Source organism: Oncorhynchus gorbuscha, linkage group LG12 (assembly GCF_021184085.1).
Source record: "Oncorhynchus gorbuscha isolate QuinsamMale2020 ecotype Even-year linkage group LG12, OgorEven_v1.0, whole genome shotgun sequence".
Classification (NCBI taxonomy): Eukaryota; Metazoa; Chordata; class Actinopteri; order Salmoniformes; family Salmonidae; genus Oncorhynchus; species Oncorhynchus gorbuscha.
Genome location: NC_060184.1, coordinates 41,693,433 through 41,720,580, shown reverse-complemented (window position 1 = coordinate 41,720,580; position 27,148 = coordinate 41,693,433). Strand labels below are relative to the sequence as shown.

At 42.6% G+C, this 27,148-nt stretch overlaps 1 protein-coding gene across 3 annotated transcripts in view; it reads left to right on the top strand.

The window, feature by feature from the left end:
• The first annotated feature begins 7,619 nt into the window (after nucleotides 1-7,619).
• The window catches only part of LOC123991022 (A-kinase anchor protein 12-like), a 65,431-nt gene continuing 45,902 nt past the window's right edge, over nucleotides 7,620-27,148 (top strand). For all 3 annotated transcript variants that reach the window (XM_046292144.1, XM_046292142.1, XM_046292143.1), the window contains exons 1-2: nucleotides 7,620-7,799; nucleotides 8,979-9,129. In XM_046292144.1, coding sequence (XP_046148100.1) covers nucleotides 7,720-7,799; nucleotides 8,979-9,129 — 231 coding nt within the window. In that variant the 5' untranslated portion in view covers nucleotides 7,620-7,719. The remainder of the gene's footprint in view (nucleotides 7,800-8,978; nucleotides 9,130-27,148) is intronic.

The following is a 27,148-nucleotide window of genomic DNA, read 5'->3' as shown; positions in this document are numbered from 1 at the left end:
TGGCAGACTGGCGGATCCTGGCAGACTGGCGGATCCTGGCGGCACTGGCGGATCCTGGCGGCACTGGCGGATCCTGGCGGCACTGGCGGATCCTGGCGGCACTGGAGGATCCTGGCGGCACTGGAGGATCCTGGCGGCACTGGCGGCGCTGGGCAGACTGGCGGCACTGGCGGCGCTGGGCAGACTGGCGGCTCTTGCGGCGCTGGGCAGACTGGCGGCGCTGGGCAGACTGGTAGCTCAGACGACGTTGGGCAGACGGGTAGCGCAGACGGCGCTGGGCAGACGGGTAGCGCAGACGGCGCTGGGCAGACTGGTAGCGCAGACGGCGCTGGGCAGACGGGTAGCGCAGACGGCGCTGGGCAGACTGGCGGCGCTAGACAGACTGGTAGCTCAAACGGCGCAGGGCAGACGGGTAGCTCAGACGGCGCAGGGCAGACTGGCGGAACTGGGCAGACTGGTAGCTCAGACGGCGCTGGGCAGACAGGTAGCTCAGACGGCGCTGGGCAGACAGGTAGCTCAGACGGCGCTGGGCAGACTGGGGAAAAAGGCTCTGGCAGCGCTGGACTGAGGAGCACTGGTGCCTTTGGAATGAGGGCGTCTGGCGCCTCTGGCATGAGGGGCGGTAGCTCTGACAGTGCCGGACAGGCGGGAGACTCTGGCTGCGCTGGAGAGGAGGGACGCACTGTAGGCCTGATGCGTGGTGCTGGCACTGGTATGCCGTGCATACTATGCCAAACCAACAGCTTTCTTTCTACTCTGTCCAATACATCCTCCACACTCTCAGACTCAGCACTCTGCTTCGCCGACAGCTCCAATTCTATCCATGTCTCTGCCCAGGGTCCTTTTCCGTCAAGGATCTCCCTCCAAGTCCATTTATCCAAATAGTACAGCATCTCCCACTGCTGCTGCTGCTCCTGTTGCTGCTGCCTCTGTTCCTTCTCCTGCTGCCGCTTTTGCCGTTGCCCGTTACCACGCCGCTTGGTCCTTGGTTGGTGGGTGATTCTGTCAGCGTTTTCCTGTGGTGAAGTAGAGGACCAAAACGCAGCGTGGTTATATTGACTCATGTTTAATGAAAAAGATAAACATGAACACTACAAAACATAAACGTGGAAAACCAAAAACAGCCCTATCTGGTGCAAAACACAGAGACAGGAACAATCACCCACAAAACTCAACACAAAACAGGCTACCTAAATATGGTTCCCAATCAGAGACAATGACTAACACCTGCCTCTGAGAACCATATCAGGCCAAACATAGAAATAGACAAACTAGACACACAACATAGAATGCCCACCCAGCTCACGTCCTGACCAACACTAAAACAAGGAAAACACATACGAACGATGGACAGAACGTGACAGTAACTGTAAAAAAAGTATTCTGTACTTAATTGGGGTTGTACTGTATTTTCAAATGTGTTGGTGGATTACAGGTGGATATCCTTGATGTAGATGTGTTTTTTTTTTACATCATATCAGGTATGACTGCCAGAAACAAATAAAGCTTTGTAAATTATAGTTATTTAAATGGACTAGATGGTTTCGAATAATAACATTAATTAGCTAGTTATTCTACTCATCAAGGCCTTTTAAAATAGGAAGTCAACTTGGCTGTTTACAGCTAGCATTAGACATCTAGCTAGGAATCGTAGCTAGGTAAGACCTGAATGTATCTCTGGTTAATAACATTAACTAGATAGCTAGATCAAGACAATGCATAGCCAGATTATTTGTATTTCTGGAATAGTCATAAATAGCTAGCTAAATAACTGGCTAGGTAGCTAACATTCAGGAGCTATCAATGTTCAAATGTTACTTAACCTAGCTAGATATCTAGCTAATGTAGCTAGCTAACGTTAGCAAGCTGGGTGGCTAGCTAGTACCTATGTTCAACATCTAACGTTGTGATACACAAACAGAACAATGCATGGAATAATCTGCAGAAAAAGACACATATAAGAACTTTTAACCAAGCTAACAAAATTGGTTTGTTTTAACTAATGTTAACTAGCAAGCTGTTTGGGCTCCATGCGGTCAATTTACAGTGTACAAATTGCCAAACAACCAACCAGTCCGCCGCAACATGACCAACAGAGCTAACAACCAGATTTTTGTCTGGACTATATTTTCTGGTGGAATAATTGAGTTGTATGAAGCGATGTTTGCAATATGTAAAATTTGAATAGTTCACCGAACTTTGGTTTATGTGACAAAATCAAGCAATGTATAGTGTAGGGAATCATCATTGTCACGTAAATTGATGTGAAATTGTATTTTCAGCTGTTTGAAGATGGTGTACAAAAAAGGTTATTTAACAGGAAGCATGGCAATTGCTCAAAAACCAACAACTTCTTAGATTTGCCTCAATGAGAATTATAGATCTGTAACTCACATTTCTATTTGAATTTGGTCAGGTGGCCAAAAAAGGTACATATTTCAGCTTTACTTTAATATGTTGGTAACTGTTTAATAAAATCAAGGCATGTGAAGCAGTCACATTTACCTGTGACTATTCAGAAAATACATCATGTGGAAGTTATGTACTGTGGTAAATGTATTCCTTTCATGCAAATGTAGGCACTTTTAAATCATTATGTAATTGTAAGACCTTTTTACAGTTGATCTAGTGTCTGTAACTTAAACTGTTTAAGGGCTGTAAACATTTTGAAAATCAACAACAATTTCAACTTCCTGCTACTAATGCTAAGAATATAAGATATGCATATTATTCATAGATTTGGATAGAAAACACTCTGAAGTTTCTAAACTGTTTGAATCATGTCTGTGAGTATAACAGAACTTATGTACCAGGCAAAACCCAGAGGACTAACTGTTCAGAATTATATATATTTTTTCCCCCATCTCTCTTCCCTATATTGTCTTTGCCATTGGACATTTAATAGGAACATACTTTCAGTTCCTACATCTTCCACATGATGTCGCCAGTGTTTGGAATATGGCTGAGTTGCACAGGAGTTGCTGAGTTGCACAAGTCTACAATTTGATTGATTATTAAAGTTTAAAAATACCTAACGTAGCATTACAAAAGTATTTTGAAATATTTTTGGCAATGTTTATAGGCAACTTTTGAAATATTTTGTAGTGAATTTGCGTTTTTCTAAGCTGTTTTTTTATGGATCAAACAGGCTTTATAAATGGACATTTTCGATATATATGGACGGAATTAATCGTACAAAAGGACCAATTGTGATGTTTATGGTACATATTGGAGTGCCAACAAAAGAAGCTTGTCAATGGTAATGCATATTTTATATTTTATATCATCATTTTGTGTAGCGCCTGCTATGCTAGCTCCTTTGTTTACTGCTGGTGCAGATGGCTGCAGGCTATCAGATAATAGCTTCTTATGCTTTCGCCGAAAAGCATTTTTTAAATCTGACATGTTGGCTGGATTCACAATGAGTTTCTTACATGTGTGATTTAATGAAAGTTTGAATTTTATTGAATTTTTTAAAATCTGGCACGCTGCATTTCCCCTGGAAATTGGCCAGTTGAGACGCTAGTAATATGGCTACAGGTTCACCTGCCTCACCTGAAGCCCTTTCTTGTGGAGAGTTGCTATAGACCACCAAGTGCTAACAGTCAGTCTGGATAATATTTGTGAAATGATAATGTATGTGATATCAGAGAGATATACACAGAGAGTGACCTTAATATTGATGGGCTTTCATCAGGGGTGGCAGGGTAGCCTAGTGGTTAGAGCATTGGACTAGTAACCGAAAGGTTGTAAGTTCAAATCCCCGAGCTGACAAGGTACAAAATCTGTCGTTCTGCCCCTGAACAGGCAGTTAACCCACTGTTCCTAGGCTGTCATTGAAAATAAGAATTTGTTCTTAACTGACTTGCCTAGTAAAAAAAATACTAAAATCTGCCAACTAAAAAAAAAAACCTTCAAACTGTAACCAGGTTATCAGTCAATCTACTAGGGTATTTACAAACTTGGTGTTACTTGCTGAGGAGACCTGTAATTCTGAAATTCCAAACAAAATGTTACTGTATGGCGAGCTGCCAAACCCGCAATGAACGCTGCTACACAAACCCGTAACCACATCTTGATGGACAAACAGTCACCAGCACATTTATGATTTACCAGACAGGCACACCATCTCAGGTTGAAAATACGTGTTTGTGTAAGAGAGTTTATGCATCACATGTTAACAGTAACATGAGTGCTGTGCATTGTGACTTTGCCAAATTGTTCCTCTTAATCAAATATTTCCTCATATGGATATGTTGCGTAAGAGATAAACTTCTCACACAGCCTGGTAACTTGCACAGGGTTCCCACGGGTCCTTGAAATCCTTGAATGTTTTTGAATTTGAGAAGAAAAACAATCAGTGGTGGATAAGCTTTAATATTGTTGGAAGATTGTTGCTTCCATCAATGTAATTGTCTGTATTTCCAATCCCCCATATATTTTGGGGGTAAACATACATACATACATACATACATACATACATACATACATACATACATACATACATACATACATACATACATACATACATACATACATACATACATACATACATACATACATACATACATACATACATACATACATTTAACTCTAAGCGGGCTGTCATGTGCCTTTTACTGAGGAGTGGCTTCAGTCGGTCCACTCTACTATAAAGGCTGGATTGGTGCAGTGCTGCAGAGATTGTTTTCCTTCTGGAAGGTTCTCCCATCTCCACAGAGGAACTCTGGAGCTCTGTCAGAATGCCCATCAGATTCTTGGTCACCTCCCTGACCATGGCTCTTCTCCCCTGATTGCCAGTTCTAGGAAGAGTCTTGGTGGTTTCAAACTTCTTCCATTTAAGAATGATGGAGTCCACTGTGTTCTTGGGGACCTCCGATGCTGCAGAAATGTTTTGCTACCCTTCCCCAGATCTGTGCCTCGACACAATCCTGTTTCGGCGCTCTATGGACATTTCCTTTGACCTCATGTCTTGGTTTTTGCTGTGACATGCAAAGTCAAATGTGGAACCTTATAAATGAGTGTGCCTTTCTAAATCATGTCCAATCAATTGAATTTCCTACAGGTGGACTCCAATCAAGTTGCAGAAACATCTCAAGGATGATCAATGGAAACAGGATGCACCTGAGCTCAATTTCGAGTCTCATAGCAAAGGGTCTGTTTTTTATTTTTAATACATTTGCAAACATTTCTAAAACCTGTTTTTGCTTTGCAATGTGCTATTGTGTGTAGATTGATGAGGACATTTTATTTTATTTAATCCATTTCAGAATAAGGCTGTAACATAACAAAATGTGGAAAAAGTAATGGGGTCTGAATGCTTTCCGAATGCACTGTTATGCAGGTGAATGAGGACCCAAAAGCGACTTAGCGATAACAGAGTCTTTATTCCAGTAAATGGCAAAAGTAAAACTCCTGGACAATAAAAGAAGAAAACAAAACATGAAAAAACTTAATTCCACTCGTAGTGACGAGGACAGACTGGAGACTCGACCATTGACTGCAGGTTGCCTCGGGAAGGCACCGACCGTAGCAGACTAAGGCACCTGCTCGCACGCAGCATCTGAAGGTGACAAGACACAACAGGGCGAGACAATGACACAGCACAGCGAACATCAAACAAGGATCCGACAAGGACAGAAGTGGAAAACAAGGGGAGAAATAGGGACTCTAATCAGAGGACAAAATAGGGGACAGGTGTGAAAAGACTAAATGAGTGAGTTAGGAGAATGAGGAACAGCTGGGAGCAGGAACGGAACGATAGAGAGAGGAGAGAGAGGAAGGGGGAGAGAGAGGGATAGAAAAAGGGAACGAACCTAATAAGACCAGCAGGGGGAAACGAACAGAAGGGAAAGCATAATGACAAGACAATATAAGACAAAACATGACATGCACTGTATATTTAGCAATAACAAACAAGAAAAAACATTTCTAGAATAATAACGTTAGAAAACCAGAGATTCTCTGAAGCTGACCTTGGGAGTTAGGCTAATTAACACTGCAAGCTCGTGCTAGCTGTGACGTCATCAGTCACTCTTAAAGGGACAAGCTTTCTTACAGGTAAGTTGATACCGATTGGGGGGCTGGAGATAGGGGTGTGGGCAGGTGGGCCTGGGCAAGGTTGATGTTGTGGATGTTTGAATATGTTGACGTTTATATGTGTATGTTTTGTATTGTTGCGACAAAAATATATCAATCAAATTACTTTGATTTCCAGTAGGAACAAAAGTAGTCCTATAGGAGTCTGATATAGGTGATACAAAATCCTATCATATATGGAACAATATAATTACTTTTGATTTCCAATCGGGGGGAGAAAGTTGTCAAATATGATACCATTTGGATTCTGATACAGGTGACACTTTAGGACTGCGAGAATCCTATAGGCAGTGGCAACCTTTCATTCAGGACAGGTGGGGCTTTCCTGTTTTGCATTTTATTTAGGTATTAATACATGTCACATATCAATTTGCAAACAATGTAAATAATATATATATATATATATATTTAATTGAGTTAAGAAAGTAATTTTCTTGAGAAAGCAGCACCAAAATGCAGGTGTTTCAGCCTCGCTCAGTGTTTTCTGTGGTGGTGGGGAAAGCCAGCAGAAAATATTAAGTTGCGCCGTGATTGGCTCAGTGTTCTATCACTCATGGGGACACTAAATCACCGCCACGTCTAAGGGTAGAGCTAGAAAATTCAAGCTCCTTGGGTGCTGCCATAGAGTTACATTAGAAGTGCCCATTCAAGAAGGGTCAAGGTCAGTGGCCACAGATAACATTACGTCAAATCACATTATGTCTACAGTAGCTTTGATTGGACTGATCATGTCAACATCATACTTTCAAAATCTTAGCTAGCAGTCATCATCATGAATGAAGTCGACAATCTACTGGCAAATCCTTTTTAATCATTGTATATGAAGAGTATTAATGAAGATAAATTATAGATAAAATGTATCGGTGCTCATCGTCCATTGGACATAAACATTACACAACAAGTTGGAAATCGCAAATTCAAACAAGGAATCAGTGTGGCTAACTGCAAGCATTGCAAAGCAACCATTGGACTGCTATTCAGTGGAGTGGCTGTGTGGTCCCAAGTCTAAGATTAAGGCTCTCTTTAACTATTTTAAAATCATAACACATTCAACATTGGCCAAGGTGTCAATAAAGCATGATTTGTTCAGCGCTCAAAACAACAACTCGTAACTGCAGACTTTAGTGAGTTCAAGACTACTGGGAACTAGGGAAAAAATGAGCTACGACTGGGAAAATACGTTTGTCTATGTACAGACACTGGGAGATGCGAAGCAAGCACAGGGAGGGAATATTTAATAAATAACAGACATGAAACAAAACCTGGACAGCTTCTGGACAAGGGAAACATAACATTAATGCTGACACAGGGATCAAACTGAGGAATAGACACATATACTCTAGAGGAGGCAATTAACAAAGTAATGGAGTCCAGGTGAGACCAATGAAGCGCTGATGCACGTAATTATGGTGACAGTTTTGCGTAATGATGGGCGGCCTTCGAGCGTAAGAGAGGGGGAGCGGGAGCAGGCGTGACAGTTTGGAACTTTCATCCAACTCGGAATTGTAAATTCGGAACTCGGGCCTCTTTCTAGATCTACGCCCTGAAGATCACTGATGTCATCATGATTCAACTGTTCTTTTTTCCCCAGTTGTCTTGAAAGCACCATAAATCCAGAGAATGCCAGACTTTGATGGCAAAGTTTGCCTACGTATTGCCGCCACGCCACCTTCCTGTTCAAGTGAGCACAGCACAACAAGGTGAGTCCAAAAATGTGTTGTATGCTGCTGCATAAATGATGTCATATGCCAAGGGGCTATGTATACTGTAGCTAAGAAAGTAATACTAAGTGTATGTTGTGTAGCCCATGTGCCTCACTAATAATTTGGTCTATTTTCACCTCTTAATTTCGCCTACTGTTCTGACTTGATGGTGCACATGTAGCCTACAACCTGTTTTTGAGAAATGTAATCATTGAATATTGTAAGTGCTTTCATTGTCTGCTTATATGCAGCCTTTATTTATCCTACCGTTCTGACTTTGTGTACAGGGAGAGCACTGTAAGAACGGCCCATGTTCTGAATTCTGTCACTGTACATTTCAAAAGTGCTGAACAAATAGTTGTATTGACTACGTTCGTCCTAAATTGCTCATTGTCTTAATTGAAATTACGGATGGCCTCTTATCCGCTTGTCGTCCCCTTATGCCATAGTTTCTACATCTCAATTGTCAGTAGAAACCACATTTGTTTAAGCAAGTCAGCCATGTCAGCAATGTTTTTTTTAAAGGCCGTAAATGAGGCTGAATGTTTCGCTGACAACAAGGCTCCGCTGATCGCCAGGTGTCGCAGTGGTAAGGTGTTGAGCCTGCTGTTGGGACAGCTTTATGTAGGCCCTAACAGTTTGTGGGCAGCGTTTGTCACCATTATAGTGCAATTCATGCTTTGTTTAGTTTTGTGTTGTGTAGTGGCTTTGCTGGCATGTTGTTTTTTTTGCCTGTTAAGATGTACATGCCAAAATCGACACTGCCTATAGGATCCAAAATTATACTTTTTTTATTTCAAATACTTGAAAATGTAGGCATAAACAATACATATGGTACAGTACAATAGGGAAAATAGAATAAAGATGCTCCTCCCCTTTGATCTGAAAACAACGCGCTCTGTGTAGCAGGTAGAAAGTCACAGTGACACGATGCTGCTACCAAATTAAGTGATTATGCAACGCTTGCTATTGCACACTGGCCTTGGCCATGTTGTAGGGAGGGGAGGAGCGGGGTCCTAAAAGAGTTCGCTGCCTCTCACGTTTCATCACTTGAGCGCTCGGACTACCCCGTCTCGGTCCTAGGACGCATTTTAGGCGCGTGGATGCATACTTGCTGTCACTGACTACCTTTTTGTATTGCTTTTATCGCATTTGCTGTGGTTTCCGGACGAGCAGGAGCCAAAAAGGTGAAATAAGTGCGGTTTTCGTGATGGGAGCACAGACCTCATCGCATCGGGACGGGAAGAGCCAAGAGGATGCTTCAGCCGAGAATCTGAGATCAGCGGTGAACGCGATTTTGGAGGTAGATAGCGTCGTCGAATCCAAGGTAAAACAACGGTATCTAGTAATGGCCACTTTACAGCTGACAATGACAATATACTATCCTCAGGCTTAGCCTACACCCCATGTTTATAAACATGTTTTAGTTTATTTTGATAGAAAAACAAAGTATAAAATATTGGGCATCAATGTTGAATATTTTTAAGAAATTATAAACTCACGATGCTGCGATGCAGTGCAACTTTTTTTTGCTGAGTAATGCTATGAGGTGCCTGTGGTCGCTGCAGTTAGCCTGTCTGTAGTAGGCTGTAGTCGCGGACTAAACTTTACTCCCGCAGTAATAAAAACGCCAACTGTGGTCTGCGTGGTCACGATTTACGGCTCAATACCATGGGCTCACGGCATCAACAGTTCCTGTGTGCGTTTCAATGGCCTATAGCAGCCTAACATGGATCTGCTGATGATGGAGAATGATAAGAAGAATACAACAGAGATGTATTAAACATTTATATTCATAACACACATGCAGTCACAATACAGGCTGCAATATTTTGTAGTTTGTAATCAATGGCACTCCCCACGTTGATTGACAGCCGCATGTCTTGGTCTTCAGATTTAGCCTCCACATCTAGATAGTTTCCTGCACTTTTTGAAACATATTCAAAGATACCCTAGATAAAATGATGAAAATCATAAAGGTATTGGCCAGTAATAACCTTTTAGCTTTTTGTGTCACATGATAATGCCATGTTTTGATTCCAATGTGCTTGTCCCAGCTCATACATAGCTGCTCAAATCAAACAATTTGCTGGTCCCATGTTAGTATGTAGGATACATAACTGCCACATCTGTGTTATATTATGAACAATGAACCATGTTGACAACAAGGTCCATATGACCGACACGCATTCTGCTGTGGTGGACAGTGCAGTGCCCCGAGACTCAGCAGCGCTGGGAAGGCATGTCTCAATTTGCACCATGTGAAAAGAAAAATAACAAGAGCCTGGGGGTGCCTGGCTGGTTCTGACTTAAGATCCACACAAACACATGCACACACGCACACACACAGTGGGTGTCCAACACGATACACTCTGCAGCTGGGAGCTGTGGATAGGCATCAGTGATGTTTTTGTTCTACTGTAAGATAAGAGGAGATAGGCCCACTGACTCCAGATGGGTTGTGGATATATTGCCTCTGTGTGAACGCTTCTGTAGGTTATGCGTGAATAATTCAGCTTTAGGAGGACTTCAGTTAATGGCTTGGTACATTTGGCCACCTGCTGTTTTTGAAGCACCATTAAACATAATGCATTTCTTGACCTTTTAGTAGCCAGAAGGTGTGAAGTCAAGTTGATCTTTATTTCGTTGTATTTTAAAGGTCAACAGCTACATCAAATAGTATTTTAATATTACCATTCTATGCTGAACAGCAAATGAATAGTAAATATTAGACTTTCAAATATCCATTTCCCTTGTATTTTGATGCAGCTGTATAGCGCAAACTAAGCATTCCCTCAAGCTTGTTTTTCTGTGTGCTGTGTTTGCTCCTGATGTCATGGTGTTTAATAGTGAGGGTATTGTGATTTGTGATTTTAGCAAGAACAGAGAAATAGGCATGTATGTATTTTAGATGACAATATGTTCCCCACTGTAGCAGCTTTGTAGGACTATTCAAGCAACTTGCTACTTTGCTACTTCAAACATCTTTGCTTTCTCACCAATCTCAAATTTTAGTAACTTCTTGCATTTTTACCCAACTAAGTTGGAGGATTGGATACAGGAGCCAGCTTTATGCAATGACGATGAAGGTCGTGATTTTGATGGTTTCCCATCTAAAATGTTTCCCATCTGATTGGTTTAATATCCACCGATCGAACTGGAGAGCATTCTAAACATGATAAGACCAGGAAGAGATCAAATCCTCACTGAAGTAGCTATGAGTTGCATACACACCTATTCAATGCATGTTTATGGCAGAGTCTGTCATTTGGACTAGGACCTTCTCTCTCTCAGGGCCATTATGTGTTAAGAGTTTTGGTCGGGATGCAAATCCAGCCAGCTTTAGACGTTTGCCGTTGTCTTTAAGCCTACCTTATGGTTTGAGATTTTGCTTAACTCATATGGCATATAATCCAGCCCATCTGACTGATTAGACCCCCATGACCTGTTATAACATATTATACCATCTTTATGATATTGAAATGTAGGATTGTCACCCAGTGGCAATGAGAAGCCAGACCATCTCAGGAATGATGGGGATACAGCTCTAACAGATCCACAGATGATGCAATCTCTATTGCACTCCACACTGTCCTTTCCCACCTGGACAAAAGGAACACCTACGTGATCACTGACAACAAAGAGACAGCCCATAGGGAGGAGGTCAGAGACCTGGCTGGGTGGTGCCAGAATAACAATATCCCTCAATATAATCAAGACAGAGGAGATGATTGTGGACTACAGGAAAAGGAGGACCGAGCATGCCCCCATTCTCTTCGACGGGGCTGTAGTGGAGCAGGTTGAGAGCTTTAGGTTCCTTGGTGTCCACATCACCAACAAACTAGAATGGTCCAAACACACCAAGACAGTCGTGAAGAGGGCAAGACAAAACCTATTCCCCCTCAGGAGACATGGCATGGGTCCTCAGAACCTCATAAGGTTCTACAGCTGCAACATCGAGAGCATCCTGACTGGTTGCATCGCTGCCTGTTACGGCATCTGCTTAGTTTAGAGTGCTGTAGAGTGTTCAAGCAGAGGAGTTGTTGCCTTCATCGACTCTGAAATTAGTGACTAATACGCGCACCCCTTCTACGGGCATGTGAGGAGGGTTCTTGAAATGTAACATCCATCAAAATGTAGCTGCTGGAATCCAGCGGTCCGTTCTAGCCGTTTCAAAAGGAGACGTGACAACATCGTGATTTTGATATATGGTTACGTGAGAATAGGCAGGATCCTAAATACTAGTAATTGGGGGGGATCTATATTTACTTATCACAATATTATTTTTGGAAGATAGAATATCGATATTTGACTCCTAGTATCGATTTGTAAAAAGCCGACTAGCTAATATAGCTAGTGATAACTACCGCTAGTCGGCACTACTTGCACCAAAACTCGGTTATTTTTCATCCTATAGCTTGTTCTCCATCTTCTTTTTAAGTAATGAGCCAACATGTTTTCAGTACTTTTATTTCCCTGACTGATAAAAACATATTTTCTCATGCTCTCTCATCTCTCTGTAGCAGACATATATTGAGCAATATGTTTGGACCATCAAATTGCAAAAGAATCGCCGTATCGTCTCGCAATACATTCCGATTCGTGAGAATCTCAATACATATCGTATTGGCACCTAAGAATTGTGACAATATTGTATCGTGAGGTCGCTGGCAATTCCCAGCCCTACTAAATACATCGTTTTGCTCCTGACACACAATACCTGTGTCAATCAAGAAATGTATGTAACATTAACACCATCCATCCATAAGCACATACAGTACATGCATTCATACAAACACTGTTTACACATGCCTGTGTCATGCTACATGCAGTTCATAATAGAGGGCCATTCACTTGCTGTAAGCAGAACACAGTAGCGGGTGATTATAAACATTGACATGGGTAATGTAATGTCATGAGTAGATCGCTTAAAGGCCCATACGTTCTTTTATAATGAGCTTTGGCTGGTCTAGCTCCATTATGACTCTTATTATCCAGTTTAGGACTGAAGGACGAGGCAGGCATAGAGGGATGGGAGTGGGTGAGGAGGGGGGAGGAGGGGAGGGCGTAAAGCCAAATTGAGGAGCCATTGAGGATTGGCTGAGGGAGACAGGCTTGAGTGTGCACAAGCCCAAAACAGCCAGGAAGGAGAGTGTTTTGGGTGGGTGGGGGGATGGAGGGATGAGAGTGGGAGAGAGGGGGAGGAGGGAGGTAGAGAGAAAGGGGAGGAGAGAGGTAGAGAGAGAGCCCGAGAGGTGGAGTGAAATGGGGACCTGCCAGGGTGACATAAAGACCGCTGAATCGGGTGATTGTTCTTGGTCCCCTTGCTTAAAATGACCCTGATGACAGCAGGGGTAGAGAGTGAAACGGACTCAGGTAAAGAAAGAGTCTAACGGGGAGATCTAGGCAGCCAGGCAACCCGTGATACAAGTCAGTATTCGACGTCCATCCATGTCTGAACAAGTTGGAAGATGACGTGGAAACTGGCCACTAGGGGCAACAATGAGCGGTGTTACCTTCAAGTAGATTTCAATTTTTGATTGTAGATGGGGTTGGCAGATGGGCATAAGCATCTGCCTCTGATTCCAAAAGTTGCAGGTTCAAATCCAGCAATAGAAAGTTGTTTTTTAAATTTTCTGTTCTAAGCATATCCCAAACCTTGACCATTTGTAGTTAATGCCTAAACTTTATATTTATCTAACAAGGCAAGTCAGTTAAGAACAAATTCTTATTTACAATGACTGCCTACCCTGGCGGCGCTGGGCCACTTGTGACTAGGGGACACCCAATCACGGCCAGTTGTGATTCAGCCTAGAGTCGTACCAGGATCTGTAGTGATGCTTCTAGCGTTGAGATGCAGTGCCTTAGACCGCTGCATCACTTGGGAGCCCGAACTTAACCCTTACAATTTCAGAGTTATTGCCTTAACTTAAATACTTCAAAATGTGATGTTTTGCAACAACTTCGAAATTTGACGTTTGAGAAACATAGATGAACGTCTAATTCTGACATGAGACAGAGAGCTAGTTGGATCGAGTACCTCTTCTCTCATCTGCAGCTATGGGTTAATGGGAGAGTTTGGACTAAGTAGGAGTCTGTAGCTAGGTCCCAATACTCTCACAAGGCCTCCCTCCGTTCCCCAACTTCTTCTCTTCATGACAACTGAGGGGTGGAAGGACTGGATAGGATGCAACAATATAGCATTAACCTATCCAGTCCTGTCAGATCTTTGATCACAAAGGAAAGACAATGAGAGTTTGCTATTGAAGACTAGGACATGCATGCCTTAGATTCAACCTTTCATTGACTAGGTTCATGTTATAGGAGACTCACCTGATTACATAATTCAGTTAAACAATAATGGAAGAGGCTTCTGGAGGTCAATCACATTTATCAGCCGATGTCAAAGTTCTGTACAGAAACCCAGACTAAAACCCCAAACAATGCAGATGTAGAAGCACAGTGGCTAGGAAAAACTCCCTAGAAAAGGCAGGAACCTAGGAAGAAACAAAGAGGACCCAGGATCTGAGGAGTGGCCAGTTCTCTTCTGGCTCTGCTGGGTGGAGATTAGAAGATGTTCATAGATGACCAGCAGGATCAAATAATAATCATAGTGGTTGTAGAGGGTGCCAAAGGTCAGCACCTCAGGACTAAATGCCAGTTTTATTTATTTTTATATATATCCTGTTAGACACCAGTTCCCATTTGGGCACGCGCCCCCACCCCCCCAGCTGGAATGTGGCGCAGGGAACGCAAGAAATATTCCTAAAAATATTTAACCTCCACACATTAACAAGTAAAATAGCTCAAATGAAAGATAAACAAGTTGTTTATCTAGCCAGCAAGTCAGATTTCTAAAATGTTTTACAGCGAAAACATAGCACATATTTATGTCAAACCATCATCGCAGACATAGCTCATTAGCATAGCCAAGTAGGAAAAAATATGCAATCAACAAACGCAGGATTAAAAGAAATCATTTCACTAACCTTTTGAAATCTTCATCAGATGACAGTAATATAACATGTTACACAGTACATTCATTTTTTTCAATAATATGCTATATATATCCATAAATCTCTGTTTACAATGATGCATCGTTCAAAAAATGCTACCCAAATGTCCTGAGAAATGACGATAGCCCCGGCAGATAACGTCAGCTAACAAGGAATACACATCATAAACTTTGACTAAATATGCATGTTTTACATATGTATAGCAAGATACACTTCTTCTAAATGCAATTGCATTGTTACATTTAATTAACGTTACATTTTGCGTTCACTAGACTATAATATGGAGTCGGCGCTCCCACAGTAGCATAATGACTCCTTTATCTTGGAGTCGACAGAAACCCAAAATTAATACATTAAATATTCCCTTACCTTTGTTGTTCTTCCATCAAACGACCTGGAAGGGATTATACTTACCAAACCAGCGTTTAGTTTTCAAGTCTTCGTCTTTCGGTTCTCAAAATACCCACATTTCGGTCGAAATTTACGCAAAATTGAAGTAGTTGCGCACCAAAACGTTGAACTGATATATTATGTCTAGTTAACTTGTCAAACTAACTTCATAATCAAGCTTTAACATGTTATAAAGGTGTACAGCAATTTTGAGAACAAACAGAAACACAGGCACCGTTCAATCGATCTTGGAAGAAAGAGAGGACTTGACCACTGCGCAGAGAAAAGTGACAGCTGTTTTTGATTGACTGGGAGCATACCGCGTGCTCAAACTCTCGCGAGCGGGCGATTCTCACAATGACAAGCCCCATTGAAAGCTGAGATCACGCTGAACACGTGGAGACTGTTCTGGGAGCGGTAACTGTTTGTGGAGGGTGTCTGTGATGACGTCAAAGGTGGCCCAAGTTTTCAGATGAGAAGAGATAGTTTGGGAGAATGCATATTTTGAGAGTTCTGCTTTACACAGAGACACAATTTAAACAGTTTTAAAAGCTTTAGAGTTTTCTATTCAATAATATTTTTTATTTGCATCTTTTGACAAATAATTGTTTACCATGGGCACGCAATTACTCCAGCGGGGGCAGTAGACAGCCCTATCCCTAAAAGGATATCATATATATATATATATATATATATATATATATATATATATATATATATATATGAGAGAGAGATGGACTGGGGTCAGCAAGGAGTCATCAGGCCAGGTAGTTTAATTAGAGATGGACTGGGGTCAGCAAGATTTAGTCATCAGGCCTTCAGAAGTCAAAAGATTAGTTAAATGAAGTCCACTTGTGTGCAATTTAAGTGTCACATGATCTGTCACCTGATCTCAGTATATTGTGGCAGACCAATTACCTTTACAGATCAGTCAAAAAAGTTTCAGGTTTAAATTAAGACCTTCTCCGGGATACCGTCTTCTGGGCTCCGGGTCTTGCTATATCCTGTGGGGATCAAAAACTGAACTCCCTCCTGTTACCTCTGGTCCCCCCCCCTCCCTTGTGTGCTGCCCTTTATGGGAGTTGTACAGCTGGTGAGCAGTCATCCCTTGATTACTCACCAATCCCCAATCAGTCCCAATTAGTACCTGGCCGGAGAACCTGTTGAGACCTGGCACGTCCAGCAGATGGCGCCATCGCCCCATGATGTATACTCCGTCTGTCACCAGGCCTCGACGAGTCTCCCCCTGGTGGCTGACCTGCTGTACGTTACAATATATACACCTGTTCTGGATGGCCCCAGAGTCTGCAACACCACTAAGCAAGGGGCACCACCAAGCAAGCGGCACCATGAAGACCAAGAAGCCCTCCAAACAGGTCAGGTACAAAGTTGTGGAGAAGTACAGATCAGGGTTGGGTTATACTTGACCATCCCACGGAGCACCATTAAATCCATTATTAAAAAATGGAAAAAATATGGCACCACAACAAACCTGCCAAAAGATGGCCGCCCACAAACTCATGGACCAGGCAAGGAGGGCATTAGCCAGAGAGGCAACAAAGAGACCAAAGATTACCCTGAAGGAGCTGCTAAGCTCCACAGCGGAGATTGGAGTATCTGTCCATAGAACCACTTTAAGTCGTACACTCCACAGAGCTGGGCTTTACGGAAGAGTGACCAGAAAAAAAGCCATCGCTTAAAGAAAATAATAAGCAAACACGTTTGGTGTTTGCCAAAAGGCATGTGGGAGACTCCCCAAATGTATGGAAGAAGGTACTCTGGTCAGATAAGTCTAAGTCTAAACTCCTCTCATCAACCCGAGAATACCATCCCCACAGTGAAGCATGGTGGTGGTAACATCGTCAGGGACTGGGAAACTGGTCAGAATTGAAGGAATGATGGATGGCACTAAACACAAGGAAATTCTTGAGGGAAACCTGTTTCAAGCTTCCAGAGATTTGAGACTGGGACGGAGGTTCACCTTCCAGCAGGACAATGAGCCTAAGCATACTGCTTAAGGGGAAACATTTAAATGTCTTGGGATGGCCTAGTCAAAGCCCAGATTGTATGCAACAAAATAGGAAAAATGCCAAGGGGGTGAATACTTTCACAAGCCACTGTTACAGACTGACGCTATCCCCCGACACATAAACTGTTGTAGCATAATTACTGGAGACTGAGACACTGTGGCCCCGTCCGTCGATACCCCTGGACAGGGCCAACATGGCAGGATATAACCCCACCCACTTTGCCAGAGCACTGCCCCCATACCAGTCGAGGGATATATGGAGGGAGCCTAATTCATTAAGATTGAACGGAGATGTATGCAAGAGACAGAATGCACGTGCAACACATATACAGTCCATTTGCGACGGTACCTTTCTCATGTGCATATAAGTGCACAAGATTGTGTTGTCTATGTATTTGACTGCCATTTTCCCCCAGGAAAACTGAGTCCCCCATAATGTGTCACCACACAAAGTGATAAGTTGTTCCTTCTTCACATAAATAGGTCCCTGCAAAGATCTCCATCTTAGCTCTTTATCTTCAATACATCCTCTCTAACTCATGGTCAGCCCAATATAAGCCAAACCATGCATAGAATGCATAGATAATTGTAAGGTGATTAGAGGTGCGAAGATCAATCGCTATGGACACTAGAATGGGGATGAGTGATTGGAATTGCTCCCTTGGGGTGTCAAGAGAAAGGAGAATTCGGGAAGCGGATTGGCCTAATTCTTTATGAAAAGCAAAAGCAATTTGGGAAGGGAAATAGAATTGGAATTCCCTTTATCTTATCTGATATGCTTATTTTCTCCCTGATTGGGAGTATTGTTGTCATCAAGCATGTCTTGTTTGATTTAAATTAGTAACTAGGGTTGCAAAGGGTCGGAAACATTCCCAAAATTTTACATGGGAAGTTAAGCCCTGGAATTTTTCTTAAATTCATGAAAAAAGTAAGCTTATAAGAGCAAACATTTTTTTGTGGAACACACATGGCAATTCTAGGTCTTGTGCCATATTTTGGTTTAACTATCCCCAATTCAATGGAATTGCAACCCTCTGCATGCACAGTGCATTCGTCCATCACACGTGCAGTACACTCTTCCATATACTCTTCCATCACATGTACAGCTGATTCTTAAGATCTTGCACACTAATGAGATGCTATTGAGTCCACACTACTATGCTTTCTGGTAAGTTTTGATTACAATACTTGGTGGGGTGAATATATTTTATACGACAAACAGGGTTTTTTGTTAACTAGTAAATAGTGGTCTACAGCAAAGTGTGTTTAAATCATTTCTAACTTGTAAACAATTTCTGCTAGTTAGGTTTTGCTACCATGTGGGTTTTAGCTTGCTTGAGCCTGCTAACTGAGGTGTTAATTCACCTGTTTCCATACGTGTTTCATTTTAAAACATTTTTCTTACAAAGGAGTTGTCTAACTGCTTAACTATTTATCTGTACATGGAATTATATATATATATTTTTTTTTTACAGATTTGTTGCTAATCTTTACAGGAAAATGCCACGGGCACTATGTGATGTGTGGACACATTTCACTGCAGCTAATGTAGAAGGAAAAGCTGTGTATATTTGAAAATACTGTGCCATATCATATGTGACGAATGCAAAAAAGATGCAGAAACATCTGGCCAAGTGCATAAAGTTCCCTCAGCGCTCACAACAAGCAACCACTGACAAAAGTCTCTCTACTTTTATTCGCGGTGAAAATGATGAACCAGACACCTTATCAATAGCAACAGCTCATGGTCCTCCTGGAATCAGAAGTTTTTTTGAAATGCTGACGAATGTCTTCTGCTCGAGGTGTGTAGCAACTGGTTTACATCTGATGCTCACAGGTAATGTGCATTGGAAGAGATTTCTGAATGTTCTTCGCCCAGCATACACCCCTCCAACCAGACATGCTTTATCTACTAATTTGCTGGATGCCGAGTTCAACTGAGTTCAAGTGAACGTCAAACAAATCATAGAGAAAGCAGACTGTATTGCAATCATCTCTGATGAGTGGTTGAATGTTCGTGGGCAAGGAATAATTAACAACATCATCTCCACCCCTCAACCAGTATTCTACAAGAGCACAGACACAAGGGACAACAGACACACCGGTCTCTACATTGCAGCTGAGCTGAAGGCAGTCATCAATGACCTTGGACCACAGAAGGTATTTGCACTGGTGACAGACAATGCTGCGAACATGAAGGCTACTTGGTCTAAAGTGGAGGAGTCCTACCCTGACATCACACCCATTGGCTGTGCTGCTCATGCATTGAATCTGCTCCTCAATGACATTATGCCACTGAAAACAATGGATACACTCTACTAGAGAGCACCACATTGAAGCCGTTGGGGTGGTGTTGTCATCATGTTTGACAGTCTCCTGGAGGGGAAGGAGTCTCTCCAAGAAATGGCCATATCACTGTCTACCGATATGGACAGCCCCATCAAGAGGATCCTCCTGGATGATGTATTTTGGGAGAGGTAAGCAGCCTGAAACTCCTGAAACCTAATTAGCAGTAGCCATTGCACAGATTGAGGGAGACAATGCCATCCTGTCTGATGTTCAGACTCTGCTTGCAGATGTAAGAGAATAAATCTTTACAACCCTGCCCACTTCCCTGTTGCGCCAAGCAGAGGAATCTGCAGTTCTGAAATAAATAAAAAAGCGTGAAGACTTCTGCCTGAAGCCCATACACGCCACAGCGTCCATGTTGGACCCCAAGTATGCTAGCAAGAGCATCCTGTCTGGTGCAGAGATCAACAAGGCATATGGTGTCATCACTACCGTGTCTCGCCACCTTGGCTTGGATGAGGGAAAGGTTCTTGGTTGTCTGGCGAAGTACATTTCCAAGCAAGGGCTTTGGGTTGGAGATGCAATATGGCAGTTGTGCCAACATATCTCATCAGCCACCTGGTGGAAGGGACTTCGTGGATCTGAGGCCCTTTCTCATTTTCCTCCATCATCCTCCAAATCCCACCAACAGACACCAAAACCCGCAACAGGCTGACCAGTACAAGGGTTAAAAAACTGGTGGCCATCCGGGCAAATGTGAGGCTTTTTGAACCTGACAACCTGCCTTCCACAACAAGGTTGGAAAGTGACAGTGAAGATGAGGACTCAGAGTCTGATGTTCAAGTGGTGGACATTGTTGTGGTCCAGGGAGAAGACATGAATGCCTGAGAGGAAGACAACCAAAGCGTTAGTTTCTAGACTATCATTTTACATAATTTAATAATTCTGTCTTATGATAAGGTCAAATGTTTGTTTTTCTCTCCATGTGATATGGCAAATATATCCAATGCAAAAAAATCTACATTGAAATGGGATTCATATTCATTTGCATATATTTCCGTTAATTCCCACGGATGTTTCCGCCTCTGAATATAACCCAAAATGTGCAACCCTACTAGTAACGCTACAATGTTCTCTTCCCAGAGTGTGTACTTTGTTTGTTTTTTTGGTCTTTATGTCTCACTGCTCTGTTTCTCTCTTAATGGAGGAGAAATGGGAAGAAGCTTGTGTGTAATTAGAGTTTGTCCTCCATCCCCCCATTTTGGCCATGTCAGATCCACCGCCAGCTCAGCTCTGAAAATAATGGACTTGTGTATTTGGGCTTTTAAAAAGGAGAAGAGGCTCTTGTTCTTTTGTAAGTTTCTCACCCCTCGCTCCCTCTGACGGGGAGTTCAATCCCGTTACATGATAATGAGTTACGGGGAATTACATAAATTATATTATGATTATCTTAAAATGTTCCTGAAATAGGCTTACCCCCTCTTTGGAGGCCATCCTTGAGACCGCATTAGTGTCTGTCTGTGTTTCTCTGTTAGTTATTTTGCGTTATAGGGATAAGGGAAACATCACATGGAGAGCCGTCTGGTCTGTGGCTCTCTAATCTAACAGGTTGTCTTTTATTCTAGTCCTGTTATATTTTACACACAGCACCGGACAGGTTTATTCCACTGTGTCTGTGGATTCTCCAGTTCAGATGTCTGGTTATTCATCTGGTTATTATTGACAGATTAATCAGAATATTTTAAATTGTTGTATTGTTGTTGTCTTGTCACTGTGATAAACGTGCATTAGAAAGTGTGGCATGACCCAACATAGTTACAATAAACGGCTTTGACTTGAAGTAGGCCTAAAGATTGGCTTGTAATGAATTATCATTTTATGTACAGTAGTACCATTTTCAAGTAGGCCTTAGGGACAAGTGCACCTCTGGATCGGCACTCAGAGCTGGTTTTTCCACCGGACGCTGGAACGCTTTCTATTCAAATCCTATGGAAAACAAACACATTGCTATCTGCTTTCATTCTTGGGAAAAGGGAATTTAGGTGGGTGTGGGTTTTTTCTATCTTGGCAGCAGAATCCTTTTAACTCATGCAATGTTCCCACATTTATGTCTGTATGGAAAATACCCTGTCCCCCATTCCATCAGTCATGCCATTGTTATTTAGTTTACCTTAATTTGATTATAATATACCCCAGCGAGATATGCTATACCCTAACCTTTTGGGTTTAACATACAGTATTGGAAAACAGCCATTTACAGCCATATATCTCATGCATAAATGGTATCCCAGTGAACACATAGATGCAGGTATGACACAGCAGAAGCAGCATGCCCGCATGAAGAGAGTCATACTGGGAGACATGCTCATCATCTCTAGTTTGCCGGAAGGATGTGTGTGGGATCTGATGGGAAAATGTTTCCCTCCGCCCAGCTATGGTTCCAGTCAATGTAATACTGTAAGTAGGAAGAGATCTTTGGATTGATCCATTGTTATACACTTAAACACACATTCAAATATGAATCTACTCCCTCCTCCTCCCCAACACACGTGCATTCTCTACCTCTCTTTTCAAATGACGGATGGCATCCCTTCGAAGAATCAAATTGATTTGTCTCCCATGTTTTAATCTCAAAAGTAATGAGACCAGATGCTGAGGTATAGGGCAGTGGGGGGGATTTGACTGCTCTGGACCTTTGGGAGACATTGTCCTGTGATGAGGAAGTGCACAGGTTTGGCCAGCGAGGGGTGCACCCTCTGCTGTTTCCGGAAGTCCACGATCAACTCCTTTGTTTTGTTGACGTTGAGTGAGAGGTTGTTTTCCAGGCACCACATTCCCAGAGCCTTCACCTCCTCCCTGTAGGCTGTCTCGTCATTGTTGATATTCAAGCCTACTACTGTTGTGTCGTCTGCAAACATGATGATTGAGTTCGAGACGTGCATGGCCACGCAGTCATGGGTGAACAGGGAGTACAGGAGGGGGCTGAGAACGCACCCTTTTGTGGCCCCAGTGTTGACAATCAGCGGAGTGGAGGTGATGTTTCCTACCTTCACCACCTGGGGGCTGCCCATCAGGAAGTCCAGGACCCAGTTGCACAGGGCTCAGACACAGGGCCTCGAGCTTAATGATGAGCTTGGAGGGTACTATGGTGTTGAATGCTGAGCTATAGTTAATAAACAGCATTCTTACATGGGTATTCCACTTGCTCAGATGGGATAGGGCAGTGTGCAGAGCGATGGCGCTTGCAACATCGGTGGATCTTATTGGGGCAGTAAGCAAATTGAAGTGGGTCTAGGGTGACAGGTGAGGTAGAGGTGATATGATCCTTGACTAGTCTCTCAAAGCACTTCATGATGCCAGAGGTGAGTGCTACTGGGCTATAGTCAATTACCTGTGCCTTCTTGGGTACAGGAACAATGGTGGCCATCTTGAAACATGTGGGGACAGCAGACTGGGATAGGGAGATATTGAAGATGCCCGTAAACACACCAGCCAGCTGGTCTGCGCCTGCTTTGAGGACAAGGCTAGGGGTGCCGTCTTTACCTTGTATCCTTGTGTGGGTTAACACGTTTACATTTTTTTCTCACATCGGACACGGAGAAGCAGAGCCCACAGTCCTTGGTAGCGGGCCGCGTTGGTTGCAATGTGCTATCCTCACAGCGTGTGAAGAATGTGTTTAGCCTGTCCGGAAGCAAGCCGTCTGTCTCGGCGACGTGGCTGGTTTTCCTTTTATAGTCCATGATTGTCTGTTGTCCCTGCCACAAACGACTCGTGTCTGAGCCGTTGAATTGCGACTCCATTTAGAGATATTCATCTTTAAGTAAAACACACACATTTTGTTTCCAACTTTTGTCTACAACCAAACTCGATCGTATAACTAGTGGAAAGAGGAGGAAGGGAAGCGCTACTAAGGTACACAATAGTGCATTTTGGTAGATAGGTGCTCTTTGGTAAAAGGGGTAAATTGGTCATCAAAATGAAAGGAGGCCCAAAGCACTCTTCATATAATTGATTAAAATGCCTTCATTTTTATTTAATTTTTACCTTTATATAACTAGGCAAGTCAGTTAAGAACAAATTCTTATTTTCAATGGCGGCCTAAGAGCAGTTCAGGGGCAGACTGACAGATTTGTACCTTGTCAGCTCAGGGGTTTTGAACTTGCAACCTTCCGGTTACTAGTCCAACGCTCTAAACACTAGGCTACCCTGCCGCATGTTCAATAGAAACCAAGTTTTTAAAAACCGACACGTTTCGGCTGCATGGCCTTCGTCAGGGAGACCAAAAAAAGGAATAAAATGTCCTCTTTTTAACAGCTTTTCAATTAGCCCTAATTGGAAGGGGAGTGGTTACACAATTGATTGGACTGCACCTAGTAAGCAGTACTATACACATTAAAAGGTGAAATACTGTAGCTATGCTATCATAAAAATTCAACTCCAAGATAGAAGTATCAGAACACTAAAAGGTAGTTCTAACCTTAAATATGACTAGGAGAAGTGTCAAGAATAAGAAAGCAATATATTTCATAGTACACTAGAACACAGCAAAACATGAACAACAGTCTAACCATAGCTGAGGGCAATTGAGCAAAATGTCCACTAGATGACAGCAAATGGACCCATCACGGCCCTACAGGAAGGGTGAGAAATCCATATCTTCATTTATACCAGGGTATTTAGTGGCCTGTAGTTTGTAAATCCAAAAACTTTCACTTTGGTTTAACTGTTTAAGACAGTCTCCTTTTCTAATAGAGGCCGGAATATGACCGCAATACCCATAGCTTGTAGGGAGGCAGGGTTGCCATGGTGTAGGGACTTTAGTGCCTTGCCATGGGTTAGTCTTCATTGCCTACCCGCTAAGCGGAACATGAAGGCGTCTCTTTGTCCATCCAATGTAGAACACATTGCACTGTGGACATTCCAATCTATAGATGACATGAGTGGTTTTACAGTTAATGAAATGCTTGACGTAATACTCCATTTTCGAAGCTGTGTCAACAAAATACTTCTTCTGTGCAATATTACTGCAATGGTTGCAATGGTTACATTTAAAAGAGCCCTTGGGTTTGTGGTCAAGCCAAGTTTTTTGAGAGTCACCCGGAAGATAACTGTGGACTAATTTGTCATTTAGGGTAGGACATCTCTTAAAGCTTATGGCTGGTGGCTCAGGAAAGACTTGGCGTAGTAGCGTATCACTTTGGATGATTCCCCAATTCTTTTTAGTGATTATTTTAATGTTCTCTGCTTCAGTGCTGTATTTTGTAACAAAATACACTCTCTCCGATGTGTCACGAGGCACTCCCCTTCGCAACAAGTTCTCTCTGTCAAGTAATCCAGCCCTGATACCGGCATCTTTCAGGACCTGAACGCTGTAGCCCGATTCAAGAAGCGATTCTCAAATTAACCAGATTTGACACTGTAGTCTGTTTCCTGATCACAAATACTGCAGACTCTTTGGAATTGGCCATATGGAATATTCTCTTTTAGCCTTTTGGGGTGAAAGCGGTCTGCCCTCAGAATGGTATTCCCATCTGTAGGCTTTCCTAAAGATTGAAGTGTGCAAACAACATTCGTCATTTTTACTCATGTCGAGATCCATAAAATGAATGACATCCTTGCTGTACTCCATAGTTAGTTTGATGTTAGGGTTAATGTTGTTAAGGTATTGGTGGAAGGAAATAAGTTCATCTTCTGAGCCAGACCAAAACAGGCAAACATCATCAGTATAGCGAATAACGTATAACTGTTGGGATTGGCTGAAAACATGCCCTCTTTTCCAGCCATGTCTTTAATACATAAAATACTGTTTGTCCAGTAGATTGGTCAGACCATCGTTTAATAGTAAGAAGCACGGGCACTTCCTGTTTGAGTTTCTTCCTATAGGATGGGAAGAGCAAGATGGAGTCATGGTTAGATTTGCCTAAAGGATGACTCGGGAAGGCCTTGCATCCCGGAAGTATGAATAGCAATGTTTGAGAGTCTTAGTAGAGCGAGTAGGTCAGTCAATATGTTGATCGAATTTCGGCAGCCTAGTCCTCAGATTTACTTCGTTAAAATCCCCAGATACAATAAATGCAGTCTCAGGATATGTGGTTTCCAGTTTGCATAAATCCAGTGTTCTTTGAGGGCCATTGAGGTTTTGGCTATAGATGGGATGTAAACGGCCGTGGCGATGACGGATGAGGATTCTCTTGGGAGATAATATGGTCGCCATTTAATAGTGAGGTATTCTAGGTAAGGTGAACAAGGTGAACAAAATTACTTTAGTTCCTGCATGTTCCTAGAATTACACCATCGTTAATCATGAAACGCTCCCACCCCTGCCCTTCTGCTTCCCGGAGAGACATTAATTCCCGTCTAAACGAATCCTGCTGGCTTTACCGACTCCTACAGTGTATTAAGAGAGCCATATTTCAGTGAAACAAAGTACGTTATCAAATCAAATCAAAAAAAATCAAATTTTATTTGTCACATACACATGGTTAGCAGATGTTAATGCGAGTGTAGCGAAATGCTTGTGCTTCTAGTTCCGGCAATGCAGTGATAACCAACAAGTAATCTAACTAACAATTCCAAAACTACTGTCTTATACACAGTGTAAGGGGATAAAGAATATGTACATAAAGATATATGAATGAGTGATGGTACAGAGCAGCATAGGCAAGATACAGTAGATGGTATCGAAAACAGTATATACCTATGAGATGAGTATGTAAACAAAGTGGCATAGTTAAAGTGGCTAGTGATACATGTATTACATAAGGATGCAGTAGATGATATAGAGTACAGTATATACGTATACATATGAGATGAATAATGTAGGGTATGTAAACATTATATTAGGTAGCATTGTTTAAAGTGGCTAGTGATATATTTGACATCATTTCCCATCAGTCCCCATTATTAAAGTGGCTGGAGTTGAGTCAGTGTGTTGGCAGCGGCCACTCAATGTTAGTGGTTGCTGTTTAACAGTCTGATGGCCTTGAGATAGAAGCTGTTTTTCAGTCTCTCGGTTCCAGCTTTGATGCACCTGTACTGACCTCACCTTCTGGATGATAGCGGGGTGAACATGCAGTGGCTCGGGTGGTTGTTGTCCTTGATGATCTTTATGGCCTTCCTGTAACATCGGGTGGTGTAGGTTTCCTGGAGGGCAGGTAGTTTGTCCCCGGTGATGCGTTGTGCAGACCTCACTACCCTCTGGAGAGCCTTACGGTTGTGGGCGGGGCAGTTGCCGTACCAGGCGGTGATACAGACCGCCAGGATGCTCTCGATTGTGCATCTGTAGAAGTTTGAGTGTTTTTGGTGACAAGCCGAATTTCTTCAGCATCCTGAGGTTGAAGAGGCGCTGATCTGCCTTCTTCACAACGCTGTCTGTGTGTGTGAGTGGAGCTTAAAACTTACTACCCTCTCCACTACTGTTCCATCGATGTGGATAGGGGGGTGTTCCCTCTGCTGTTTCCTGAAGTCCACAATCATCTCCTTAGTTTTGTTGACGTTGAGTGTGAGGTTATTTTCCTGACACCACACTCCGAGGGCCCTCACATCCTCCCTGTAGGCAGTCTTGTCGTTGTTGGTAATCAAGCCTACCACTGTTGTGTCGTCCGTAAACTTGATGATTGAGT